Source organism: Labeo rohita, chromosome 20, assembly GCF_022985175.1.
Source record: "Labeo rohita strain BAU-BD-2019 chromosome 20, IGBB_LRoh.1.0, whole genome shotgun sequence".
NCBI lineage: Eukaryota > Metazoa > Chordata > Actinopteri > Cypriniformes > Cyprinidae > Labeo > Labeo rohita.
The window spans coordinates 20,195,456-20,221,739 of record NC_066888.1 but is presented as its reverse complement, the minus strand read 5'-3'; the positions used below and the strand labels follow the sequence as shown (position 1 = coordinate 20,221,739).

The 26,284-nt window shown below is 36.1% G+C and overlaps 1 protein-coding gene across 1 annotated transcript; it reads right to left on the bottom strand.

Annotated features, from left to right (window-relative positions):
- Positions 1-8,415: 8,415 nt before the first annotated feature.
- On the bottom strand, positions 8,416-24,884 carry slc22a16 (solute carrier family 22 member 16). The gene is made up of 9 exons (XM_051139533.1): positions 24,644-24,884; positions 23,582-24,055; positions 22,572-22,689; positions 19,857-20,171; positions 19,308-19,548; positions 18,691-18,818; positions 12,981-13,090; positions 10,752-10,851; positions 8,416-10,628 (listed from the first exon to the last, which is right to left on the bottom strand). The coding sequence occupies exons 1-9, from the start codon at positions 24,691-24,693 to the stop codon at positions 10,455-10,457; spliced, it is 1,710 nt and encodes a 569-aa protein (XP_050995490.1). The 5' UTR covers positions 24,694-24,884; the 3' UTR covers positions 8,416-10,454.
- Positions 24,885-26,284: the final 1,400 nt, after the last annotated feature.

The window sequence follows — 26,284 nt, the reverse complement described above, 5'->3', positions numbered from 1 at the left end:
TAAAGGCACAATATGTAAGTTTAAGGGCGCATATTCAAAACAAACAAAGAACCAAAGGCGTAGTTTGATGACGCTGTGAGTGAATGTGGAATCATGGGAGTTGTAGTCTTCAACTCCACAGTCGATGCAATCCGTTGGGACTCGGGCAGAAATCTTGTTCATGGATGAGATAATGTAAAAAAGACTTATTAAGGTCACTGTAGGAGGGTGGACTGAAAGTCGTGGAAGCGAAACAAGGTCGCTGGAGTGATTGCTAATGAAGAACGAGCAGGATACACGGCTCGAAAGCAGTGGAGCTTTTATTATGCCACAGTCGACTGCTTCTGCTCCTTCCGGACATAGTCTAGATACTAGTGATGTTACATTCTGTGCTGAAGCTCCGGAGCGTGTGTCAAGAAATCCTGGAAGCTTTCAGTGAAGAACGTATGGAAGCTTGTATGGTTTTGGAGCAATGGCGTCACTGATGACGTCCAAAGCCTCAACCCCGCCTTAATGGTTCAGGAAGCGGTTTGAATCTTGCAAATTCATCTGCGGTTAAATCCAGCCACTTTCCAGTTTTAGACTAAATATTGCCCCTCCTGCCTATTATGAGCAAAGACTAGATTTACACACATTTGATAGCCCCATTCATTTCAAGCCAATACGTTTATTACACAGTAATTTTGTTATAAAATCATTATATACCACCAGAAAATACACATTATATTCATATACCTAGATTATTCGAAACTGTTTTTTTTTCTTTACTGTTATTTATAAGCCTTAACTGGCGCGAAATACATTGCATCACAGATCACATCAGGCCATCTGTAATGTACCTGCTTGTTTTACACTCTTTGGCCACCAGGTGGTATTGTGAACAAATGAAGCCTCGAGAAATGAACCCTTGTGTGAACCACTTGGCTGAAAGCTTCAATGCTTCATGAGGCTTCATCTCGCCACCACTAATAGATACATTTGAGTGTGTTGAAAGTTCCTTATAATGTTACTCTGTGCGCTCGTCACCTGTCTAATAAAATGCATAACATATTAAAGTGTCTTTGCGGTTTCCATGTTCTCTACAAAATAAAACCGAGGGTGAATGACGTCATTGTCAGGAGACCCAATGGAACGCTCCGTTTCGCTAGTTAAAATTGCTTATTTCTCTCTGGGAAACATTCTGGGAAACATTTGGAATAATGTAAGCACACAGGACGTAATAACAATCAAAAAATCTTACATATTGTGCCTTTAATTGAACATTCATTTGTTTCACTGAAACTTGAAACTCGTGGCTGTTTTCCCGCCTTTAAAAGACTGACCATAGCATAGGAGTGCAGTATGAAGGCGCATTTCATTGATTTAAACTACTGAACGAACACGCCCAGTGAATGAGTTGGTCAGTGATATGCATGGATCGCGGAACCGGGGGGGGGCCGCCCGGGCCTGGGCCCGGGTAACTTTTGAGGTCTGGTACAAATTATGACATACAAAAATACATAGGCTATAGATCGCGATCTCGATTCAAACACACTCAATCTTATTGCTATATGATGATGATTTCGCCATGTCTATAAAACCTTTGAAATCGCAATCACGTCGGAATATTTAAACCTGCTTTCGCGCAACCGCTGATCCAGAGAGAGCTCTGGTCATGTAAGATAAGCTTTATGTTTGAACAAGCTTCACGAGCAGAATACAAGTGATTTTATTTCATTTTTTGTTAAGTCAATTTAGAAAAACGTTTGGAGCATTTTTATTCATTAAATATAGGCTGTTTTTTTTTTTTCAAAGTAACGACCAAGCGGCCAGTGGAAGACTGATCTAACACATTGATCAAACAGACACCGTCTGTTGCCTTTTCAAATCATCACGACTTGTCTAAAATAAAATCTATAGGTAAAGGCCCAAAAGAGTTCAAGTATAAAACAAACTTAGATAATTGTCTGCTATTAGGCGCATATACAATCGTTTGTGTGGAGAGTGGAAGCTAAAGCCGCTTTGCAGGACATGGAGGCGCCAGCGCGATAACTGCCATTTTTTTTTTTCAGTGGAAACGATTTAAAATATTCCGTCATTTTTGCTCATGAAGGTAAAAGTAATACATCATTCGGAACTGTTAAGGGTCTACTTTTAATTATGTGCACTCACAATATCAACAAAACGTTGCAAATGGTGCTTTTATTAAATTTTTTTAAAAAAAGCACTTTCCAATGCCTCAACAGGAGCGCTTCACAAAAATAAAACGAAACTCAGCGAATACCGTACTTCTTAGAGGCCCCCCCGCAAAGAAGGAGATGGGGCCCCTCCCACCGGCAGCGATGTCTTGCACGAAAATTCATCACTGGGCACCAGTTAACATTAAAGTATTTTTTTCAAGATATTTCAAATGTTTGCTGTTAAAACACGCTTCTTGTAAAAAAAAATCGATTTGAAAAACATACCTCTCATTTAATTATCACATTTAGAAAATAGCTGATGTAGGCTAAAATACCGGTAGCCTAAATTAAAATGTTTAAAAACATTATAAGCACAACTAGGCTTTTATTTTATTCCCTTCTCTCCACACCAAATTATCCACAACATTATCCTTCACAAAGACTATAACAGCACAGTGAGGCGCTGGTCATGCTGAATGCAATAACGGACTATTTGCACCAAATTCATCATTGGGCAACACATATTGTGCACCTGAGTCTGTCTCTCCCATTTACATAACTGATTTATCAGTTAACATTGCGCTCCGGAGAATTGTCTTGATCACTTTCAGTTTCGAGAACGAATGATAAATTGTAGGGCAAAATCTGGTGACGATTTCGGCTTCCATTGAAACAGGTTGTCAGAGAAGCGCAGCAGCGCACCAGGGGCCGGTTGCATAAAGGGGTTAGACCAGTCTTAAAAAGTAAGTCAGCCAAATTTTTCTTTATGTCTGGTCCTAATGTTTTATATTCAGTTACAGAAAAATGTAGATTAGTCCAAGCTGGATCCAAAAAATAAGACTGATTACTCTTTGGTTAACTGCTAGTTTATCAGACTAGTACTTAAGACGCTGTCTTAACATAGAGGCTAAGTTTATGCAACTGGCCCCAGGACACAAAAACATAAATATATTTAACTTAAATCATTAACGAGTTAACAAAACAAAAGGAGGAAAAATATGCTGAATTTCGATTCATTGTGACACGATCCAAAGTTCACGTAAACGAGGCGGAAAGCCGTTTTCTTTATTTTGTAAAAGCTTTACCGTTTTATTTTTTCTTGTCTTTCCTTTTTTTGCCAAAGCGTTACAGTGATGAATGATATCTTGCTTGTATGAGCAACCAGCATTGGTATGACTAAATTACGAGTAACAGTTGGGAAAAATTTGGTGTGGATGGAAGGGAATAAAATAAAAGCCTAGTTGTGTTTATAATGTTGCGACGAATGTTTTTCAAAACGATTTTTTTTTACAAGTAGCGTGTTTTTAACTAAGGCAAACATTTGAAATATCTTGGGAAAAAATACTTGAATGTCTTTTAAAGCTTTTAAATTTTTTTTCTTTCGTTTAAAAATTTGACCAAAATCTAGAAAAGATGATGCTGTATTGGCTATGACTAAGGGCAAGATAGGTTACCAGATCAAGACTCTCTTCGTGTTTTTTTTTTTCTTTCTTTTTGAGTAGCCTAAAGAAAACACTAAACGGTAGCCTAATAATACAGAGAAACCCATGAACAGAAAATACCGATTCTGCTCGGAGTGAACCGTTTTTTTTTGTTTGTTTGTTTTTTTTTTTGTTTGTTTTTTTTGTTTTTTTGTTTTAGCCCTGCTTAAAGCATACAGAGATCCGCACATGACATGAAGGACAAAAAAAAAATTAATCGTCTGCACGAATTTGTTTTCTCATTTTACTAAATTGTGCGCACGAATATTCGTTTCCTTATTTTACTGTCTTGCACATGACATTAATAAATCGTAACCAGGATTTAGTCGGATCAAATCAAATAATTTTTAAAACGAGGGAGCGAATAATACTGTGGGCACGATTTACATTTTTTTTCCTGTCACGTGTGGGGCTCCGTAAACCACTTTAAGCGCAAAAATATCCTCTTTCATTACGGTGCGGTTGTCTTAGAAGTAGTGTTTATGACAAGAAATGTGAGAATTTTTTTTCCCCGGTTGTTATTTTAGAACATTAATCCCGCTCCACTGCACTACCTTTGCGCTCACGTCTCGCCTTTTTTTTGCAGTGTCTTTTAAAATGTCCTACAACGGGGCCCCCCAAAAGGTCGGGGCCCCCACGCACCGCGGGGGCTGCGGGGGTGTCCCGTACGCCACTGCCTCACAGATATGATACATATATCTATAGAAAGCTTGAAATTATTACTTAACGAAATAAAACAAATACTCTTTCACAAAAACAAAAACTCTTTTAATATGTAATCTTTAAAGAGGCATTTCTCTAAGGCGCATCCAAAGAGGAGATGGTGAGTCAGGATCGGCAATTTCATCTTTGCGACACTGACTCAGAAAACACTGGTTTATTAATAAATAATTCAGATATCTCCTTACTATTTCCCCCGACATTGTGATTACTTTTGCCGGTGCTTTGTGGCAAGTTTCAGCCTATTGCGTGCGCTTGAACGCGGATCTCTTCCAGCTGCGCTGATTTGCTGCTGCTGCTGCTGGTGGAGACACTAAACGCTTTCCGAGCCGGTCTCGAAAGTGAAAGCGAAAGTCTTGTGTTGTTTCCACCAGCGCTGAAATTTGTTTTCATCACCATAATTGGTGTATGAGAGAAACTTGGGAATAATTACATAGGCCTTATGCCGTAATCAATTAAGAGTAAGAGTCAAACTGTCCCTCTGGATCCTGTCAGTTTGGATAAACATGCAGAGCCTTTGATTACACTAAGTAAGGTAAGTAACAAAATAGTTTTTCTTCATAATTGAAATGTCTAAATATTTTGTGATTACACCAGCTGTGTTTTCTTTTTTTGCATGTGCAGGTACATTTGGTTGTTGAAGTGTCAACAAACCCAAACGGTCAAAATGACAGAGAGAGGTAACATTAGAAGACAGCGCTTTTTTGATTCGCCAAATATATTTTGTAAGTTGTAACGCCGCTCAGAGATCTGAGTATATTGACTTTCTCACAGATACTATATGATGCCTTGATACACGAGAGAGAGATGCCATCCCTGGTGAAAAAAACAGCATATGCTGGTAAGGTATGTTTTGATGCTGGTTTAAGCTGGTCCTTTGCTGGTTTATGCTGGTCCCTGACCAGCAACATGACCAGCATAAACCAGCAAAAGGACCATCTTAAACCAGCTAAGGACCAGCTTAAACCAGCATCAAAACATACCTAACCAGCATATGCTGTTTTTTCACCAGGGATAATATGAAATAAGCATTAAATAAGAAGATAACCTGGTACACACAGTACATAGGCCTACAATGTTTCTTAAAGATGTAGTTAATTCAGCTGTGGATCTTGTTTTGCTCTTGTTTTGTTCTATTTCAGTGATATCTGTAAGGTACTTATGGGACCCTAGACCACAAAACCAGTCATAATGGTCAATTTTTTAAAAATTCAGATTTATGCATAATCTGAAATCTGAATAAATAAGATTTCCATTGATGTATGGTTTGGTATGATAGAGCAATATTTGGCCGAGATACAACCATTTGAAAATCTGGAATCTGAGGATTCAAAAAAATCAAAATACTTAGAAAATCTCTTTAAAGTTGTCTGAATGAAGTTTTTAGCAATGCATATTACTAATCAAAAATTAAGTTTTGATATTTTATGGTAGGAAATTTACAAAATATTTTCACGGAACATGATCTTTACGTAATATCGTAATGATTTTTGTCCTAAACGAAAAATAATATAGATAATTTTGACCTATACAGTGTATTGTTGGCTATTGCTACTTACAACCAGGCTCACATAATGTCTCTGGGTTGAGATTTTGTGATGGTGGTACTTGACTGGGTAGCTGACATGACATTTCAGCAGTGTCAGTATTGTGACATGCTAAAGTATGTCATCTAATACTGTTTACTCATTTTAAACCATTTTTATCATTTCTGTTTTATACAGATGCAGTTTTTATGGCCTGAATCATTTACATACAAAGATGAATAATCTATTAATGATCATTTTCCGTCTTTTTTTTTTTTTTTTTTTTAATTTATTTTAAAAAAATGCATCGTTAATGTTAATGGAAAGTTAATTGACTTTGTCATAAACAACCTTTTATTTGTCAGTCAACTAGATACGCAAAGGATAAGCAGGTACTCTAAAGGGTTTAGAGACACTGTTCACATGGATGTACTGTAGGGGACTCTACTCTAGCCAAGGAGCTAAGGTGTATTTCCCTAATTTTAACAGAAGTGGGAGCCCTTGCTTCAGGAAACCCTTAGCTGTAATGTTTTTGATAGGTCTTTGCTGCAAGCACTTGTATCATAAATCATGTTAACAATAGTAATAGTTTAGCTGCATGATCATTTCCATGGCATTTGTGCTGTCAGATAAGTATTACAAATTATGCTTGATTTTAAACAGAAGGGTTTTGCTTAAAGTTTCAGCTGTTGCATTTTCTCTTACATTCAATACTTGTCCCGGTGTGTTTAAGGTACCATTTAAATCTTTAGATCTGTCCTCTAAGGTTTGTTCTGAAATAGGTGTCTGTGTATTTGTGTCAATGTTGGCATGTGTTTGTACTTAGCTGGGTATCAGAGCCGGGTCAAAGTGCAGTGTCCACCTGGCCCTGTCCACAAGAGATCATTTCTATTTGTGTACTATGTGTGCCAGCACTGATAACCCAAACCTCACATGCACAAGTAGGGTACAACGTGGCCCCCTCGCAAGGTTTTTCAGTAGCTTTTGATTACGTGGTAAGTGTTAAAAAGCCTCCTGTTTACTCTTGAAAAAAAAAAATCATTGTTAGGTACAGTGGGCAGAAGAGTACAATGCAGAATGCATGTACCCTAATAAATGAGTGGGTGAATTTGTTGTGTAGGATGTGTGAAGTAGGCCTGCTTGGACTGTTCTAATCACAATGGAGATTAATTTGTGAAATATGCTTGTGTTGACGATAGTACTCCAATATACACAAAAACAAAAAGGTGTTAATGTGAATATGTCCACTAGGGGCGTGAATGAATAACACACAAAAATGCCTTTTTTGTACAATGAGAACTTCAGACTGCAACAATAAACTGTTAGCTTTTATTTTTTTTTAGTAAGGGCTGGCAGTGCACAGCTTGTCCGGGGTGTCCTCCCCTCTGTCACAGCGAATGAGAGACGCCTGCCTTACGCCCACTAACCTGGAAAATATTTCCCACCTTTTCCATGAGTAGATTCTTCTCATTAGAGAATGAGAGGTGAACAGCACAGGACGTTACAGCACAGTACCTACTTAAATCACCAATATTTATAGCCACTGTAATTATTTTAGTGAAACAGGTATAATTTAGACATGATGTCATGTTTATTAATATATGACATTCTTTGGACAAACATGTTGCTATGACAACCACACATGACTAGCAAGAATCTATTATCTCTGCTTCTTTGGTCCATAAACACGCAATAAATTCATAAACTTGAGGATTAAAGTAAATGCATTGATTATAAAATCTATTAAGTATAACAGGCATTTTTAGCAGATAATACTATGTTAAACTCTTCCACATTACATTCCTCATGTCAAGCAAAGCGAGGGAGAACACAAGACAGTAAGATAGAAATGAAAATATTACATAACAAAATAATACAAAAGCACCCAGAACAAACAAGTTCTGAAGTATTACAAAGTACAGTCACAGTTTACTATGAACAATACTGATCATTTTGGAGCTAAACCCTGAGATGCAATTGTATAAAAAGCAGCTTTTAAAAACAAGGTCTGTCTTCCAATGAATCATGCATAGAGACATATCACACCGTTAACTGATAATGAACAAATGTTTCAGTTGTCCACTGAAGCTTTGCTCTTGCATTCAGTGAAAGTAGATAAATGGCATTTAAGGTCCATAACACATTAGTGCATCTAAATGTTCATAGATCAGAATTTTTCATAGTGCAATACTCACATTTGTTCACATGTATTTGCAAAAACTATTGCTAAAATCAGCAAACTGTAAAATCAAAACTAGATTTGCATTTCCTAAATTCCATCTATTTAGAAAACACAAATAGATCTGTTAGATTTTTAAATCCAACATAAATGTCTTAAAAATTGAAAAGTGAGCAAAGACCAAAACCATAGCTGCTGTAATATTTACTTTTGTTGTGCTGGTGAAATCTAGTAATTTCGATAGAAATCCACCCAGATTTCACTATGGGTTCAGGCTGGTCACAGATGCTTGGTTTGAAAGTGACTTCTTTGTGAACTGTGCTTCATACATTGCTACACTATTGACAAAAGACAATGGGACTTTTTGCCCCCAAATTTAACATTTTTTTACTAGTGTGTTGGCAGCCATAGCATTGTGGGTAGTAGGGATGTTCATTTCGTTTTTTTTTTCCTGATCGACAGCTGACGCTTGTTAACCCATTATTAACTGTTAATTGACAAGATTATTTTAAATTATAATTGAATTAAATTAGAAAGAATAAGTGTCTGTGACCTGTTAAAAATATTTGCACAAAAACCAGCAAACAACAGAACATGAGGAGTCACATGGTCACATCACACACCTGCAGCGCTTCTGCGAGCAGAGAAAAACATAATAAAGCTAGGCTATATATATAAAGAATGAATAGGCCTAAGCCTATACGATAAATATTTTTACTTAATTAACAAAAAGAAAGAAAAGACTGCAACTAGTAGCTAGTATGCAGAGTTTCGGTTCATTTTTGTGCTGCGCAAAAGGAAACCAAGACAGCTGAAAGTGGCATCTATTTTTCTTTATTTTACAAAAGCACAAAGATTTGTTTTTACTGTGAATGTATACAAATAAAAGCAAATCGTTTACAGTTTTGATTATCTGTATGATTAGAAGGAGAAGTTGTTTCCACTGTTAGAAGGAAAAAATTCAAGTGATTGCGCTAGCGCCGCACATGCGCGTACATTTCATTATTCATAATACAGCGGTCTTCAGCCCTGCTTCTGGGGACCCACTTTCGTGCAAACTTCATGTCCAACCTCCTTCAGCACACCTGTGTGTGTATTTTCAAGTAGTTCTAAAGAGCTTGATTAGTTGCTTCAGGTGTGTTTGATTAGGGTTGGAGGTAAACTCTCCAGGATAGTGGGTCTTCAGGAGCAGGGTTGAAGTCCTGTCATAATAAAATACAGTCAGCCAAACATATGGAAAAAACACTGTTCATTTTAAATAATCTGTGCCGTTATCACCATACTGCCATGATGTTATGCCAAACGATTAGATTTATCTGGATACTGGAATGTGAGTGAAGTACAAAAACGAGGTTTACATTATAAATAATATTTCAGCATTCAAATCTCCAATAGGGAAGCATTTGAATTTGTGTCGTTTGAGAGACCTGATGTTGGTGTCAGTTTCACTTTAGCCTAAATTAATTATTTTTGGCTTGTTGTTTATATAGCTTAGCCTCTTTTATTTTTCATTCTTGTTCTTTTCTGAATACTGTTAAATTTAAAAGATTTGTTGTGGAGTGAATGGAACTAAAATAGCCTAGCTATGTTTATAGTGTTTGTAAACATTTCGCATCGGTATAAATGTAGTAATAATACGTGATTTTACAGTCTTTTTTTCTCTCAAAAACACAGTTTTGTTTTATTTTAACAGCAAACCTTTTATACAAATGTTTATTTATTTAAATATTTTCATTAATTACTGAAAAAAATTAAAATGACCTTTTAAACCGTTTAACTTATTGTATGAATCGATCGAAATTTTTACTGTCAGTTAACGGTTAACCGGTTAAAATGAGCATCGCTAGTGGGCAGCGGACTGACATATAACGCTGTTGCGATTCAGGCATCCCGAGTTTGAGTCCCAGTGTTTGGGCCTTTCTCTGTACTGCAAACCCCCACCCCCCCTCACACTTTGCTTCCTGTCAACTAACTGTCTTATCAAAATAACGTCAAAAACGCCAAAAATAAATCTTTTAAAAAAAGAAATTTTACTAGTGTGTCTGCACGTTAAAGAGCCTGTTCATAAATGGTTTAGGCTGAAATGCAAAAATGTAATACTTAGTGGTTTACATAAAAGAGGTCCTGCCTTGCAAACTCTGTTAAAATTAAGATTTTCAGAACAAATGGAAAATATCAAAGCCTTCACAATCAAATATACCAATGTTTTTTTTTAGCAATGATCCAAACTTCACTCACAAACTCGCTCACACAAAACACAGCCTCATCTACCCACAAATGCCTACAACAAAAAAACTAGTATCACACTTGTCAAAAACACCAGATGTCTCATTTAGACTTGTATATTGGATTATGTATTGTTCTTCTTAGTCAGTAAAGGTGCTTTCAGGAATCTTAGGTTAAAATGGATTTAGGCTTTAATGGTTTGGTTCATCTCTAGTGCATCCACTGCAGTGTTCTTCGATTTGGGCTTGGAGCCCAAAGCTTCAGCTTCTTCTAAAGTTGAGGTAAGGGGCTGTCCCAGAGTTTCCGGAAGAAACATGGTCAGGATCCCAATGATGAAGGCTAGAATTCCAACAATGAGCTACAGAATAATAGAGAGCATAAGCTACTGTTGGACTGTTCAGTCTAGTAAATATATATCATGCTGTATCATGCTTCAGTTGTACACCACACAGTACTAGATTGATTGAGTGCTGTTACATACCTGTGGCAGATAGATCCAGATGTCTGCAAGGTAAACACAGAAGGGAGCCACCACACTTCCCACCCGACACATCATACTACCACTGCCTACAGCCAGAGACCTGTTAAATGCATCATGGATGTAATGATCATCCAGTCAACTTTAGATGTGCCCAGTAAAAAACGATGTTGTTTCTAGGATTATATACAGTCATGTGAAAGAGTTAGGACACCCTTTTGAATTCCATGGTTTTCCGTATCAGGACATCATTAAAAAAAAAAAAGGTCTTTGGCTGGTCTTAAAATTTTGAAAATAAAACCTCAGATGAACAATAAAACATGACAGATTGCACCGTGTCATTATTTACTGAACAAAAATAAAGGCAAAATGGAAAAGCCATGTGTGACAAAGTTAGGACACCCTTACTGTTTACATTGGAATTAAGAGGGTAAATAACAGTCAAGCACTGCTAATCAAATACCTTTGATTAACTGATCATCAGCAAGTCTGAGCGCCTCTATAAAAACATATGCTTTGGCAGTTTGCTGGTCTGGAGCTTTCAGGTGTGTGTTAACACAATGCAAAGGAGGTAAGACATCAGCAATCATCTTAGAGAAGCAATTGTTGCTGCCATAAATCTGAGAAGAGTAATAGGGCCATTTCCAAACAATTTGAAGTTTATTCACAAGTGGAAGACATTGAAAACAGACACCTCTCCTTCCAGGAGTGGACGTCCCAAAAAATTCACCCCAAAATCAGACCGTGCAACGCTCAGAGACATGGCAGACAACCCAAGAACTACACCTCAGACTCTACAGGCCTCAGTTAACACGTTAAATGATAAAGTTCATGACAATACCATTATAAAAATATGGGACAAAAATGGCATGTTTGGAAGGCTTGGCAGAAGAAAGCCTCTTCTATTAAAAAAAACATTGCAGCACAGTTTAGGTCTACAAAGTAGCATCTGAACAAAACACAAGTCTTCTAGAATAATGTCCTTTGAACAGACGAGACCGAAGTGGAGTGTCTGGCCATAAAGCACAGCGCCAAGTTTGGTGAAAACCTAAAGAGCATATCAGCACAAACACCTCATACCAAAAGACAAGCATGGTGGAGGAGAGCTGATCATTTTGAGCTTGTTTTGTAGCCACAGGACCTGGGCACCCCACAGTCATTGAGTTGGCCATGAACTCCTCTGTATGTCAAAGTATTCTACAGTCAAATGCGAGGGCATCTGTCCGACATCTAAAGTTGGGCCAAAATTGGGTCATGCAACAGGACAATGATCCCAAGCAAACCAGCAAATCTACAACAGAATTGCTGAAAAGAAAAGAATCAAGGTGTTGCAATAGCCCAGTCCAGGTCCAGAGCTCATCCTGACTCAAATGCTGTGGTGAGAGCTGTGCATAAGCAAATGCCCACAAATCTTAATAAACTGGAGCAACTTTGAAAAGAAGAGTAGTCCAAATTCCTCCAGAACGATGTGAGAGACTGATAAGGTCACACAGAAAATTAATGCTTCAAGTTATTGCTGCTAAAAGTGGATCTACAAGCAATTGACTCATAGGGTGTCCTAAGTTTGTCACACATGGCCTTTCCCTCTTGGCTGTATTTTTCTTAAATAAATAATGACACTGTGTGATATGTCATGTGATGATGTTTATCTGAGGCTTTATTTTCCAAATTTTAAGACCTGCCAAGGACCAGATATTTTTTTATTATGTCCTGATACAGAAAACCATGAAATTTAATAGGGTGTCCTAACTTTTTCACATGACTGTATATATAAATATTGTCCGAGAAAATTAACGGTACTGAATAAAAGTGAAGCAGACCACAACAAGAAGACTGAAAATTAATAACTTACATTGGCGCAGTTTATCAAGTCCAATTATGATATTGTGTTGCATCACAAAGTTTCATACCATAGTGCCACATCTATCGCAGTGACACTGTGAGGTAATCTGAGATAAGCAGCCTAAAGGCTGGAATTTTCTACATGATTTTTGCAGTCTGAAAGTCAGTGCTAGTTGCAGAATTTCTGAGCCAGTCTGTGGACTTTAGTCAGTCAGACTTGACAGATTTTCTAGAAAATCATGTACTGTATGATGGACACAGATTTTTTTTTGCTTCAGTCTGAATGTATCTAATTGGAGGATAAAATCTGTCCAGATTTTAAAAATGTGTGTAGTGTATTCCAGCCTTTAGTGTGGATGGCTACATATAGTGTATTAGAATAAGACATACCTGATAATTGTGGGGTAAAGCTCACAGGTGTACAAGTAAATCAGCCCAAATGCAATGGCGATTGCAAATTTCCCTGTCATACTCAGGACTATAGCCAATATCTCAATATCCTGAAACAAAGAAAGAAAAACACAGAGTGAAACTATATTTTTCAGCTGTTTGGAGAGGTTGCCAGTAGCAGGCCATAGTAGGGCTTCATTAAATTCGGGATCAGGCACAATTCTAAAACGTCCCCAAGACATATCCCCTTTGACCCCCTCTCAGAAGCAGCCAGCTGCCAAGTGTATAAACAGCCGCTTAGATGACAGGTCTATTTATAGATTTTTGGAGCAACGATGTCTGTACTCACGCCACACTCGGCCATTTCAGCGTGTCAGCAGTGCAGCTATTAGTTATGAGGGGTGATGTGACCCTGATGGAATATCAACCCACTAACATATTCTTCTTAGTCTGTGCTTTCAGTGACCTGCTGGTGACCAAGGCTGTTTGGAGACTGAGAAATGTTTTTTCTCAAATTTAATTTCTTTAAATTCATTCATACTGCTTGCTTTGATGACCTGTGTTTTTTAAGCAATATATAAAAAATGCTGTTGCTCCTAATACAAAATGTTGATATTCAGACCAACAGCACAATTTTGATTCTTCAAGACAACTCAAAGAACAACAGGGTAATATTGAGTAACTTGAAGTCATATCAAAGTTAATGTTTCCGCATCTCTGAGCAACACACAGTAGTGGCGTTTTGATTCAGTAGGGTCTTATGATTTAAGTGATGTGGAAAATGCAGAATCCAGCCATAAAAATAGACTCTACTGTATAACACTTAATGTCACAGAATGTGCCAAATTTTGGATGAATAAATCAAAAGTAGGTCAGTACACTTAAATCAAAACGTGCTATGGACTAGTGTCTGTGGATATTAAGCCGGAAAAAGACTATTTAAATATAAATCCTGCATGTTCTGCGTATCTCTGTGTGATTGAAAGGCAAACATACTGAAGTGCGTGTAACGCTTGTGGTGTTTTCAGCCTCTGCCGCCACAATATACGAGTGCATGAACACGAACATATTCTGTAAAACTGCTGTTCATGAGCAATTTACAGTTTCTTTTGAGAAAAACTATCATCATATCAAATACAAACAGAAACTTAAAAATAAAAGTTTGGTTTAACTTGAAGAAACAATAACACAAATATATTACTTAATGTAATAATAGTACTACTCCAGTAATAATAAAACTATTATTAAAACATTATTCTTTAAGTAATAACCAGATTATTTAGAAGAAGATTATTTACAAGAAAATGTAAATACAGAGTATTTCTGAAAAAAGAAATAAATTAAATAATGTTTTAATAAAATAATTAATTTAAAGATGATGTTTATTATTAAAATCTAATTAAATAATTAAAATGGAATCCAGAAAATTAATGGAAAACACAAAATTTGGTAAAAATAAAACTAAAAAAATAAAAATTTGAGAAAACAAAATTGTATTTTATAGGGCCTTAAAATGTATTTTTTGTTAAACTTTTATTAAATAGCTGTTAAATTGTGTAAGTTTCATGATTTCAATTAATTAGGCATGCTTTTGTCTAGAAAAGTCAATGCTTTAGTCTAGAAAAAATTTAATGGAAAAAATGGAATCCAGAATAATTGAAACTGGAAAAAAAAAAAAAAAAATTCAGAATATGGAAAAAAAAAATAAATAAATAAAATGGATTTCGTAGGGCCCTACCTAATTCAGTGACTCACTCTAACCTTGTTTTGTTTCCGAATGAATCAGCGGCTGTAACTGAATATGCATACTTCCCTACTATATAGTAGGTGATAAACAGTGTGTGAAAACAGTATGTCCAGATTTACAAAATTTATAAAACAGTAGGCAAAATCACCCAGATTACCTACTTCTTTCAATAGACACTTTTTGATGAGGCCATGAAAGAGGGTTTGTGAATGGCATAAACTGACGTATCTAACATGGGTCTGGATTACATTCATACCACTTACTTTAGAATGCATTTTTTTTTCTGGTTGAGAAGTAATTACTTATTCAAAACAAGTACCTACTCTGAGAGTATGGGTTTTTGGATGCTTCTTGCAATGATGAGGGTTAAAAGCAGTTAAATGTACTTATTCTAATACAGTTATGTGTACGCATAGTATTTACTGAAGTAGCATCTGAAACATTTTCAACTTTTTAACCTTTCATCCAATAGCAATTTAACAACCATACTAAACTGACATACTGGGCATGTGTGTACATGCATTACTTTCAAGAAGCCAAGGAGACTATCTTACACCTGCAGATCTATAATTCAAGAGGCTGCCATGACACCAAGCAAAAACTGCCACTTATTTTAAGTTAAACTGAAATTTGGCACTGACCATGAGGGAGAGTTGTCTAGTTGACACTTAACACCAACTACAGCACAGAGAGAGAAAAACATACTGACATGACTACCATGCCTCACATATTCAGAAGATTTTTGCATGTAAAAATAATTCACATTCCCAGATGGTCGAACACAGGTTTTGTGACATCAGCAATAACACCATATGGATATTTGCATTGGAGCAATCTGTAACATACAGCTTGTTATTAATTATTAAACTCAAGCAAGGCAAGTTTGACACACAGTAAGGGTTTGGGCTTGTTGAGACCTGCACCACTGTGAATTTTCTGGCCAATCACAAGAAAAAAAAAAACAATATTGTTTTTGGCCGAACTGTATGTCTTAAGTAGCCTGAGTTCTTAAAAGTATTGTAATGCCACAGATCCTACGAGGAGGGTCGCATGAGGTTCAGTTCTCTCATGTCACATGTGACTGTGTCTAGGCACCAGACAGTAGGAATTCACATAGAGAATATCGGAGAACAGGGATATCATCTACACAAGCTTTTTCACTGCATTCCCATCCTCTAAATAGAATCCGGTGCTTTTAAAACCTTGTTGCTATACCAACACAGCTGCCAGTAACTTGTTGCAATAATTACATGGGCACTTTCTTTGGTATATGAGGTGGGATGTTTATGCTTCAAAACTTGATCCAGAAGATGAATCTGGATTGCATAAAATGTAGGAAATGTACTAAAGCTGTTTAAAGAGCTAAAGAAAAAGAATGAAAGAACTTGAGAAAGCATGTACAAAAAGGTATATCAAAACCAGGGCAAGAGGGTCCGATACAAACATCTGCCCCAGTTACCATGTGAAAAGCAGACATGTACACAGACACGTGTCCACTCTTGCCAAGGTTAATCATTGATTTTAATAATCTCTTACTTCCTCCCAGAGGTAGTGATAATAAAGCGACTTGTTGCATATCGATTCTACACTTGTCAAACCAACTTAAATTTACAAGTTTGCCCAGATTAATATTTTCCATAATTTGCTACCTAGGCTCATTAGAAATACATGCCTCTATATAATGCAAAAACTGAAAAAACCATACCTATATGTACGAATCACTGCCGTTTTTAGTTGAAATGAACACTAGAGGCAGTAAAACTCAGACAACTTTTATTCCTTTTCAGACAAACTATGTTTTACAGGTTGAGTTCTGATTAATAAAGCCTAATTTTCACACAATTACTTGCAGAATTTTATGTTATGACTTTAAAACAGTTTTAACATCCTGCGCGATTTGAAAAGTGATACTTTTGAACATTGTTGTCAAATATATAGCTTTATATGCATGAGTTTTCTAATTCAGTAGGTTTGCTCAGACGATTGATACGGTCGTTGCACTTGAGGTGAAAAGCCCTAGTACGAACCTGTGAAACTACGGTTTGACAAAACAGCTCAAATCCACATAAGAAGTTAAAAAAGCATGGCAGCATCAGCAGATGCGTTTTTATATCACTTGTAAACATTTGTTAACACTATAGGGTAGGTTTAGGGTTGGGTTTGTGGTGTAGGGGATATTTCCAACACAATAGAGCATTAACATTAATTTTATTTTAATTTTAATTTATTTTAATTTAATTGTAATATTAATTTTAGCGACACTACCCAGATATTTTAATTCTGAACACCACAAAACGCAGCAATACGTGCCTGTACCAACATAATTGAAACCACCATCATGTATTAAACGTGTGTTTTAGCACCACTCTCTGGACATTTCACTTTGAAACTGCCGCAAAACGTGCAGTAAGGTACATAATTACAGTGTTGCAGAAATTTATATAGAGGCACATATTTTCATGAGCCTGGGTTGATTATTTTGTAGCAATTTGAAAGGCTAGTTTTAAAATTTTATGCCTTTTCCATGGAAAATAAATACAATGCCCATTTTTTTTTGCTTCCTTCCCTATGTGTAAGAGGCTGAGAATTAGGTTTATCTTTAAAGTTGGCATGAAATTAAAATTCACCCTGTCTGTTTTGTACATACATGTTATAGGTCTTATTTAAAAATATATATAAATAAAATAAATTATCCATTAAAGGATCAGTACACTTTCAGAATAAAAATTTCCTGATAATTTACTTACCCCATGTCATCCAAGATGTTCATGTGTTTCTTTCTTCAGTCAAAAAGAAATTGAGGTTTTTGAGGAAAACATTCTAGGATTTTTCTCTTTATAGTGAACTTCAGTTGGAGTCAACGGGTTGAAATTCCAAACTGCAGTTTCAATGCAGCTTCAAAGAGCTCTACATGATCCCAGCCAAGGAATAATGGTCTTATCTAGCGAAACGATCAGTCATTTTAAAAAAAAATTAAAGTTTATATAATTAAAAAAAAAAAAAAAAAGAAAGAAAAAAAGTTTATTTAATTTTTAACCACAAACCACAGACACTCATCTTGCACTAGCTCTGTGTTGAGCGTTCACAACTTCACGCATTATGTAGTCACTTTGGAAAGGTCACACGTGGTTAGTACTTCATCAGTGTACCCTGGTTCACAAAGGTAGGGTAGGGTGAAAAACATCCCATTTTCTCTTTTTAACTTCTAAATCGTCCAACATCATTGTTTTACCTTTTTTTGTAAAGGGCGTTTGACTTTCTTTGCACGTTCGCTTTTGTAAACACTGGGGCAGTATTTACACCTACGTCGCGTGTGACCTTTCCAGTGTGACTACATAATGCATGAAGTTGAGCTTGATGCAAGATGCAAGATGAGCATTTGTGGTTAAAAAGTAGATACATTTTTATTTTCTTTCAGAAAATGACCAATTGTTTCACTAGACAAGACACTTATTTCTCAGATGGGATCATGTAGAGTCCTTTGAAGCTGCATTAAAACTGCAATTTGGATCTTCAACCCATTGGCCACCACTGAAGCCCACTGTATGGATAAAAATCCGGGAATGTTTTACTCAAAAACCCTAATTTCTTTTTGACTGAAGAAAGAAAAACATGAACATCTTGGATGACATGGCAGTGAGTTAATTATCAGGATTTTTTTTTTTTTTATTATTCTGGAAGTGAACTAATCCTTTACATTTTTTTGTTATATTTAATCAAAATGTTATAACTGGGCATTTGGTAAAAATGACAGACTTCTCTCTGGTGATGTTCAAATTTCAATCAACAACCAAAGAATAGAACCATTTTTTTTGATAATCTAGTACACTTGGATCTGCGTCACAATATGGAAGAAAAGATCTAACGCTCTTCTGTTACATTGTGACTACTTTAACGGTGTAATGCTATATCATAGTATTTATACAGTATATCACATGGATTCACACAGACATAATCTCATACCTGGGGCACCACAATAATGAGCATGCAGGCTACTCCACCAAGCAGCAGAGCCGGGGCACAGGTCTTCTTTCTGCCAACTCGATCCATTGCAAAGCAGCCAATCAAGTATGACGGAACCTCAACAGCACCTAATAATGATCAAATAAAGAATAGTTAACTTCTATACTGCTGAACCTAAACTGCATATATCTCAGCATAAATACTCAAACTCCAGCAATGCAATATGTAAGGCATCATACTAGATGCATATACTGTTTGCATGTTTTTGTACCTCTTACACTATTTTCATTAAACTTATTTTTACATTTAAAGCTTTCAGTTTTTTTTAAAGACAAGTACACAAGCCACACTTATGATACTTTTATGAGGCGTTTCCATCATGCTTAAAAGCTCCTTTCTCTATTTATTGTAAATGCATGGAAGGAACAAACAGTTTATTATTCTGAATTTGTCATCTTTTACGTAATGGAAAAAAAAGTCATTCCGTTTTGCAACAACATGAGTGAACAATGACAGATTTTTGGGGGAGAGGAAGTGACCTGTTCCATTTAAAGCCTCAAAACCTTCTTGAGAATAAATGCTAGCACATACAAACATACACACATCAGTCAAATTACCAGCCAGGAAGAGATTGATGTACTGGTTTCCTCCAAGGTTGACAGACCCCAGGCTGAAGACATAGTATCCCAAGCTTCCAATGAACCAGATAGCCCAGCAGGTGGCGCTGCGGCCAGCCATTTTCAAGCTTCCAAACATGTCCAAGATGCTTAGCCTCTTCTCGACTTCCAGTGCTCTTCCGTTTTCCTGCTTATTGTCGTTCAACAGTGCTTCATCACAATCATCCATTAGCTCTGACACCTAAGGTCAGTGATACATTTAAAGAACACAAAAGTCATTAATAATACCACTTTTCCCCATATCCATTACTTTCCACAACAATCTTTCAAATATGCTTTTTTAATTTGCATTTCAATTTACAGTAAGTCTATATCACTTTTCTTTACATTTCCTTATTTTAACATGGAATGTGGAGTCAGATTGTTTTGTGCTGTTTAACATCTCATAAGCTAAGGTCATGGTAAGAAGGCATATTCTGAAAAATGTTTCTGAAAAGGATATAATTCATGGCAGGTATGGAATTCCATGTGTTGTCAATGTAAGTCTACCTTAAGGGTGGGTGGCAGGCCATTGAAGTAGGCCATAGTGTCCAGCAGCTCCTGGGCCTCCATGTACTTGCCTTTAGCCATTAGGTAGAAGGGTGTTTCTGGAAACTTCCAGCAGTAGAGCAAAAACGGAGAGGTACTGAGGGTGAGGATGATCTGGTAGATCCACCAGACACGAACAAGGTACCCCACTAGAGCCACTACCATGATGCCCACAGCAAAGGCTGCGTGCACATGCATAGAGGTCCATGTGCGCACCTTAATTCCTGTAAACTCTGTCACATACACAAAGACTACAACCAGATACCCGCTCGACACCTGCCAACATACACACACAAAGAAAGGGGTTAGTATAAATACACAATGACGAAAGAGCACACAGAGTCAGATAGAAGCAGTGAGGATGGCAATGAATGATTACATTACATCTTTATTGGCCCTGTTGAAAAAAACAGCATATGCTGGTTAGGTATGTTTTGAAGCAGCTGGTTTAAGATGGTCATATGCTGGTCCCAAGCAATTAGGTCCTGCTCAGGACCAGTTTATAACCAGCTCATGACCAACTGAAGACCAGCTCAAACCAGCTGCCATGCTTCAAAACATGCCTAACCAGCATATGCTGTTTATTTCAACAGGGAGTATATCAGAAACGTTTTTTTCCCCATGCAGTTGACATGTTCGCAATTTATGTACTTCGAGTATTTAAGTAAACAAGACTGACGATTTTTTGAAAATGGGCGGAAATTGTTGTTTCTGATATTAACTTCAATTTCCAATTATAATGGGAAATTATTCTTGATTAGTTTAATTGCTTTGTTGTATTTTGATTTAAATTTTAATTACTAGCCAGTTTTCACCATATTTTTATTCTTTCCGCTGTACATGTCTGAAGCTTTTCAGCTGTGATTAGAAGCTTTGATTTTCAAATGCAACAGCTAAAGAAGTAAAAGATGTGGGGTGAGTAAAATAAAGAAAAAAGACAAGGATATTTATTTAAACTTATCTTTAAATAACTACATCACCAGCCCTCAGACTGTAACTTACTGCAGAGTATTCACTTGAGACACATACAACCTAATTATGCATGTGCATGTATGAATATAATATATATTCTAGGAATGTCAAATCGATTAATTGCATCCGAAATAAAACTTTGTTTACATATTATATGTGTGTTCTGTGTATATATGTATATATAAATACTCACATACATATATATTTAGAAAAATATGTAGTGTATATGTGACCCTGGACTACAAAACCAGTCTTAAGTCGCTGGGGTATATTTGTAGCAATAGCCAAAAATACATTGTATGGGTCAGAATTATAGATTTTTCTTTTATGCCATAAATCATTAGGAAATTAAGTAAAGATCATGTTCCATGAAGATATTTTGTAAATTTCCTACTGTAAATATATCAAAACTTAATTTTTGATTAGTAATATGCATTGCTAAGAACTTAATTTGGACAACTTCAAAGGCGATTTTCTCAATATTTTGATTTTTTTTGCACCCTCAGATTCCATATACTGAAATAGTTGTATCTCAGCCAAATATTGTTCTATCCTAACAAACCATACATCGATGGAAAGCTTATTTATTCAGCTTTCAGACGATACATAAAGCTCAGTATTGAAAAATTGACACTTATGACTGGTTTTGTGGTCCAGAGTCACATATGTATATATAATGTAAATCATATAAATATAAATATAAACATGTATGTTGGATGGGATGAATCGTGATTAATAAATTTGACAGCTCTAAAATATTCAGAATATGCACCAATCCGCCAATCCACCAATTTGTGATTAATCGTGGTTAATCAATTTAACAGACCTTGAATATTCTGAATATTTACCAATCTGCTTTGCGATTAATCGTGATTAATCGATTTGACAAGTCTAGAATATTCAGTATACGGACCAATCCGCTTTGTGAATAATCACAATTATTAGAATTGATAGGTCTAGAATATTAAGAATATGGACCAATCCGCTTTGTGATTAATTACAATTAATCAATTTGACAGGTCTAGAATATTCCGAATATAGACCAATCCGCTTTGTGATTAATCACAGTTAATCCATTTGACAGGTCTAGAATATTTAGAATATGGACCAATCCACTTTGTGATTAATCATGGTTATTAGATTTGACAGGTCTAGAATATTCAGAATATGGACCAATCTGCTTTGTCATTAATCGAGATTAATCAGTTTGACAGTTCTAGAATATTTAGAATATGAACCAATCCACTTTGTGATTAATTGCGATTAATCAATTTGATAGGTCTAGTATATTCAGAATATGGACCGATCTGCTTTGTCATTAATTGCGATTAATCGATTTAACAGGTCTAGAATATTCAGAATATGGACCAATCCGCTTTGTCATTAATCGAGATTAATCGATTTGACAGGTCTAGAATATTTAGAATATGAACCAATCCACTTTGTGATTAATTGCGATTAATCAATTTGATAGGTCTAGAATATTCAGAATATGGACCGATCTGCTTTGTCATGAATTGCGATTAATCGATTTAACAGGTCTAGAATATTCAGAATATGGACCGATCTGCTTTGTCATTAATTGCGATTAATCGATTTAACAGGTCTAGAATATTCAGAATATGGACCAATCCGCTTTGTCATTAATCGAGATTAATCGATTTGACAGGTCTAAAATATTGTAATATTGACCAATCCACTTACCATTGCAAGAAGGAAACGCATCAAAACAAAGAGGTAGTAGTTCCATGTGAATGCAACAGTGACCCCAAAAATAAATTGGCACAAGCTGGTAGCCATCAAAATGGGGCGCCGGCCAATTCTGAAAAAAAGGAAAAGCAAAACTCTATATATTATAAAAGTTTTCAATTACCTACCAAAAAATGTATGTAGCTATTGGCAGATGGATTTATATAAATTTATATGAATGTCAACTAAAGCATGAAAAGATATTCATTCAACCGCCAGTTAATGGTAGAAAGACTCACTATTTACAACTTGATAATTATGTGTGAACAGCTGTTTAGTGACAAACAGCACAAATGTATTATCAAAGCAAACCAATAGTCTGTTTTGCATGCAAATGCCTTACTTACGCACACCAGCATGACTTCACCTTTGACCATTCAACATTTGATTTAGTTCCTATGCATTTATTTAATCGTTTAATATGATACACATCTGCAAAATACACATAAACAATAGATACACATAAACAAAATTATACTCTTCTGCTGTTGTACAACTGTGGCCAGTCTGATGATAAACATGTACAAATACACAGTACTAGCTCAAGTTCTCTGCTGTCTAGTATCGAGGTGGACAGCCACTCTGTCTGCATGGAATGTGAACCTGTGATATCCTGTTTATGTACAGCCATGCAGTGTCTGCATTTCTCACATCCTGTACAATTCTCTCAGTGCTCTTAGTTATCTTATTGCAGAATGAAATATTTGCCAATTGTAAACCATCCTGCCATATTACACATTCAGGTATAAGGCACCACAGCATTGGGTTCACATCACACTCCATAATCACGATTTATGTTCACTGCTCTGTCAACAACTACTGTGTAATAATACCTTGACAATCCATCTCTGGAATTAACAACTGGATAATCCACTTAATTAGTTGCCTAACTATTTATATCAAATACACATACGCTTTTTTGTCCGAAATAGTCCTGTTTGTGCTGACCATCCCATATACCTTACCTGTCTGCGACGTCCCCAAACACCAACGCTCCAATCAAAACTCCCAGCATAAAAGTTGGCTGCGTAAGCTTGGCCAACCATTCCTTCTCACACACCAGGTCCCAGTCTGTTACGATGCTCTGCTCAACCTCACTGTGATCATAGACAAAGCCACCACATGACTCCACAGTCTTGTTCCCAAAAAACTCATATTGAAAATTGATGGCATCCCGCCGCAGCGCTTTTAAACAAGGACTAAGTTCCCACTGGTCTCCTCCAGCTGTCCGTACAACCACTGGTCCATCACCTGGCTTGTAGTAAGTCCAGATATCTGCCAGCGAGGTTGATGAGTGATTTCTATATAGAACGTCTGTGATATTTGAAGGAGCGTCACAAAGAAATTTAGGTGTTTCAACTAAGAAAACTGAGGCCAGGTAATGTATTCCACAGGAGATGGCCTGGAAAATAGCAGCAAAGTAAACACATGCCTGAAACCTGAAAGGAAAAGAAAGACCAAATGGACATTAGTTATTGACAGGAAAGCACACATCATTGAATACCAATTTTTAAATAAACTATTAAATTCTCTTTACAAACCAGGACAAATCACAGGCCTAATTTAAAGGAGGACAGCACTGCCAGCTTTTGCAAATATTGACATGCAGGCAATACAAATCTGTTTATGATATCACTTTTACATTGTAGCGACAGTGAATTGTACAGTAAAAATGCTGCTGCGGTTTCCAGAATATTTATGTTTTTTACAGATTTTTTCATAAAAATATCTACGTAATTATAATACAATGCATACTTCTTACTTGTAAAACATTTTATAATATTTTAACATTTAAGCAGTTTAAAATATAGGCCAATATCCTATATAGTAAGGTAACCTACCGTTTTTAAACTCATAATTACGAACATTTTTACATTGTTTGGCTAGTCGTGTGTCATGTTTTTAATTAACCAAAACGAAAACTCTTTTAGCTATTTATCAATGAAAATCTGCATCATCCATAACGATCATATGAAGTAATAGAAAAATGTAATTAGCATAAAAAACTTTCAGGAATAAATGGGTACCTTTTGAAGTGTCCAAGTTCGTCGAATAGTCGCTCGACGCCGGTGGTCATTTTCAGCTTATGCAGGATTCTCAAGAGTGTGAGGGGCTCTTAGTTGACTCTTGTCAATTTGTACATGTTTGCTATCATAGATCTTAGTAGTAGGAGGGGCGGTTTCGGTTGGGAACTTTCCACTCCAAGGCAAGCAACGAGAATAAAACCAAAAAGTTCGGGTAACGTTTGGTAACGTGACACCCCGAAGAGTCAAGAGCCATCAGTGCCCTGAACAGCTTAAATTAGATCATAGTGCTTCATCTTCGTATGCTTCAACTGCTTCCATAGTACGTAACTCTGGTCAGGTTATCTAGAGTTTAAATAGTTGACAAGATACTTCGTGGAGCCCCCTGGAAATATCCTTGTGACGGTATTAACAAATCGTTTAGTAGCGAAAATGTGTTAGCGTAAATCTGTTGTCAGCTTTTGTGTGACATTGTATGTCACATAGGAAATAGAATAAAATAACTTTTGCAGCTTTCAAAAATCTGTTCTCTTTATCATACAACACACGTTGATTTCAAAGACAAAAAGTGAGTTCATCAAATTGACCATTACTCTACCTAATATGTTAATTTAATCAGTGAGTGCGTCTGTAAATCAGTCAATCAGTGCATCCACTGTTAATCAATAATATGGAGATTGGGGCTAGTTGTCACACGAGGAATCTATCACAATGGTTATATCTCAGTAAATATGGTTTTGAGTATAACTACACAAATGCGTTAGCAGTAATTTTGTTCTGTATGTTGATTTGAATTCTTGGTTTGATTTTGTGAATTCTGTCCTCCAAACTATATCATTTCACCATATTTTTTAAATATCTGTTAATAACAGTTGAGAATAATAGCTTTTTGTAGCCTGCACTTCAAGGTATGTCACAGTTTTATCCAGTTCTTAAGGGTGAAATGGCATAAACTGCCACATTTTAATATAAAAATGTGTATATATGGTGCATGCTCTTTGTAAATCATATACAGACAAGGTTTCGCTAAAATAGCTTGCTCACTGAAAAAGGTAATTCATATGCCTCACATTATACCTTTTGTCAAGCCATAAGAAATCTTCCTACATCAGCATCACACCTTTACAGCTTTTTATACCATAGTCTTACCCTAATCACCACCCTAACCTTAAAAGAAAACTTTCTGCATTTTTACAAAAAAAAAAAAAAAAAAAAAAACATCAGAGTAACCTTCACTTGAACATTCAACAGCTGGTGTGTTCACACTTAAGAGCATTGGTGGTTACAAACTGAGGGAGCAAAGCCAAAATAAGGTAAATGTGTAAGACAAAGCCACATAATATTTAGTAGGTTTATAAAATTATTTTGGCAAAAAGGAAATCTATCATTGTGTTTAAAAATTCTTTTATAAATTCTAACTGGCACACAAATGTGCATTGTACTGTTGTTGAGTTGATTTCTTTTGTTATTTTGAAATTGTTATATGCGTTCATCTTTAATTGTAATTAATCAGTTATAAATGCATAAATTTATACTGTTATAAGTTTTTTTTTTGTTTTTTGTTTTTTGGAAATTTACAAAGAAATGAACCATCACAACATCAACAACCACTAAGCTGTGCACTAAGGTCTGTGCAGTATTATA

Coding starts and splice junctions, on each gene's coding strand:
- slc22a16 (XM_051139533.1), bottom strand. CDS start 24,693: ATGACCACCGGCGTCGAGCGACTATTCGACGAACTTGGACACTTCAAA. Junction 19,549..19,856: donor GCCTGCCACCCACCCTTAAG/GTAGACTTACAT, acceptor CACTGACCTTAG/GTGTCAGAGCTAATGGATGA. Junction 10,852..12,980: donor CTTTACCCCACAATTATCAG/GTATGTCTTATT, acceptor TGCATTTAACAG/GTCTCTGGCTGTAGGCAGTG.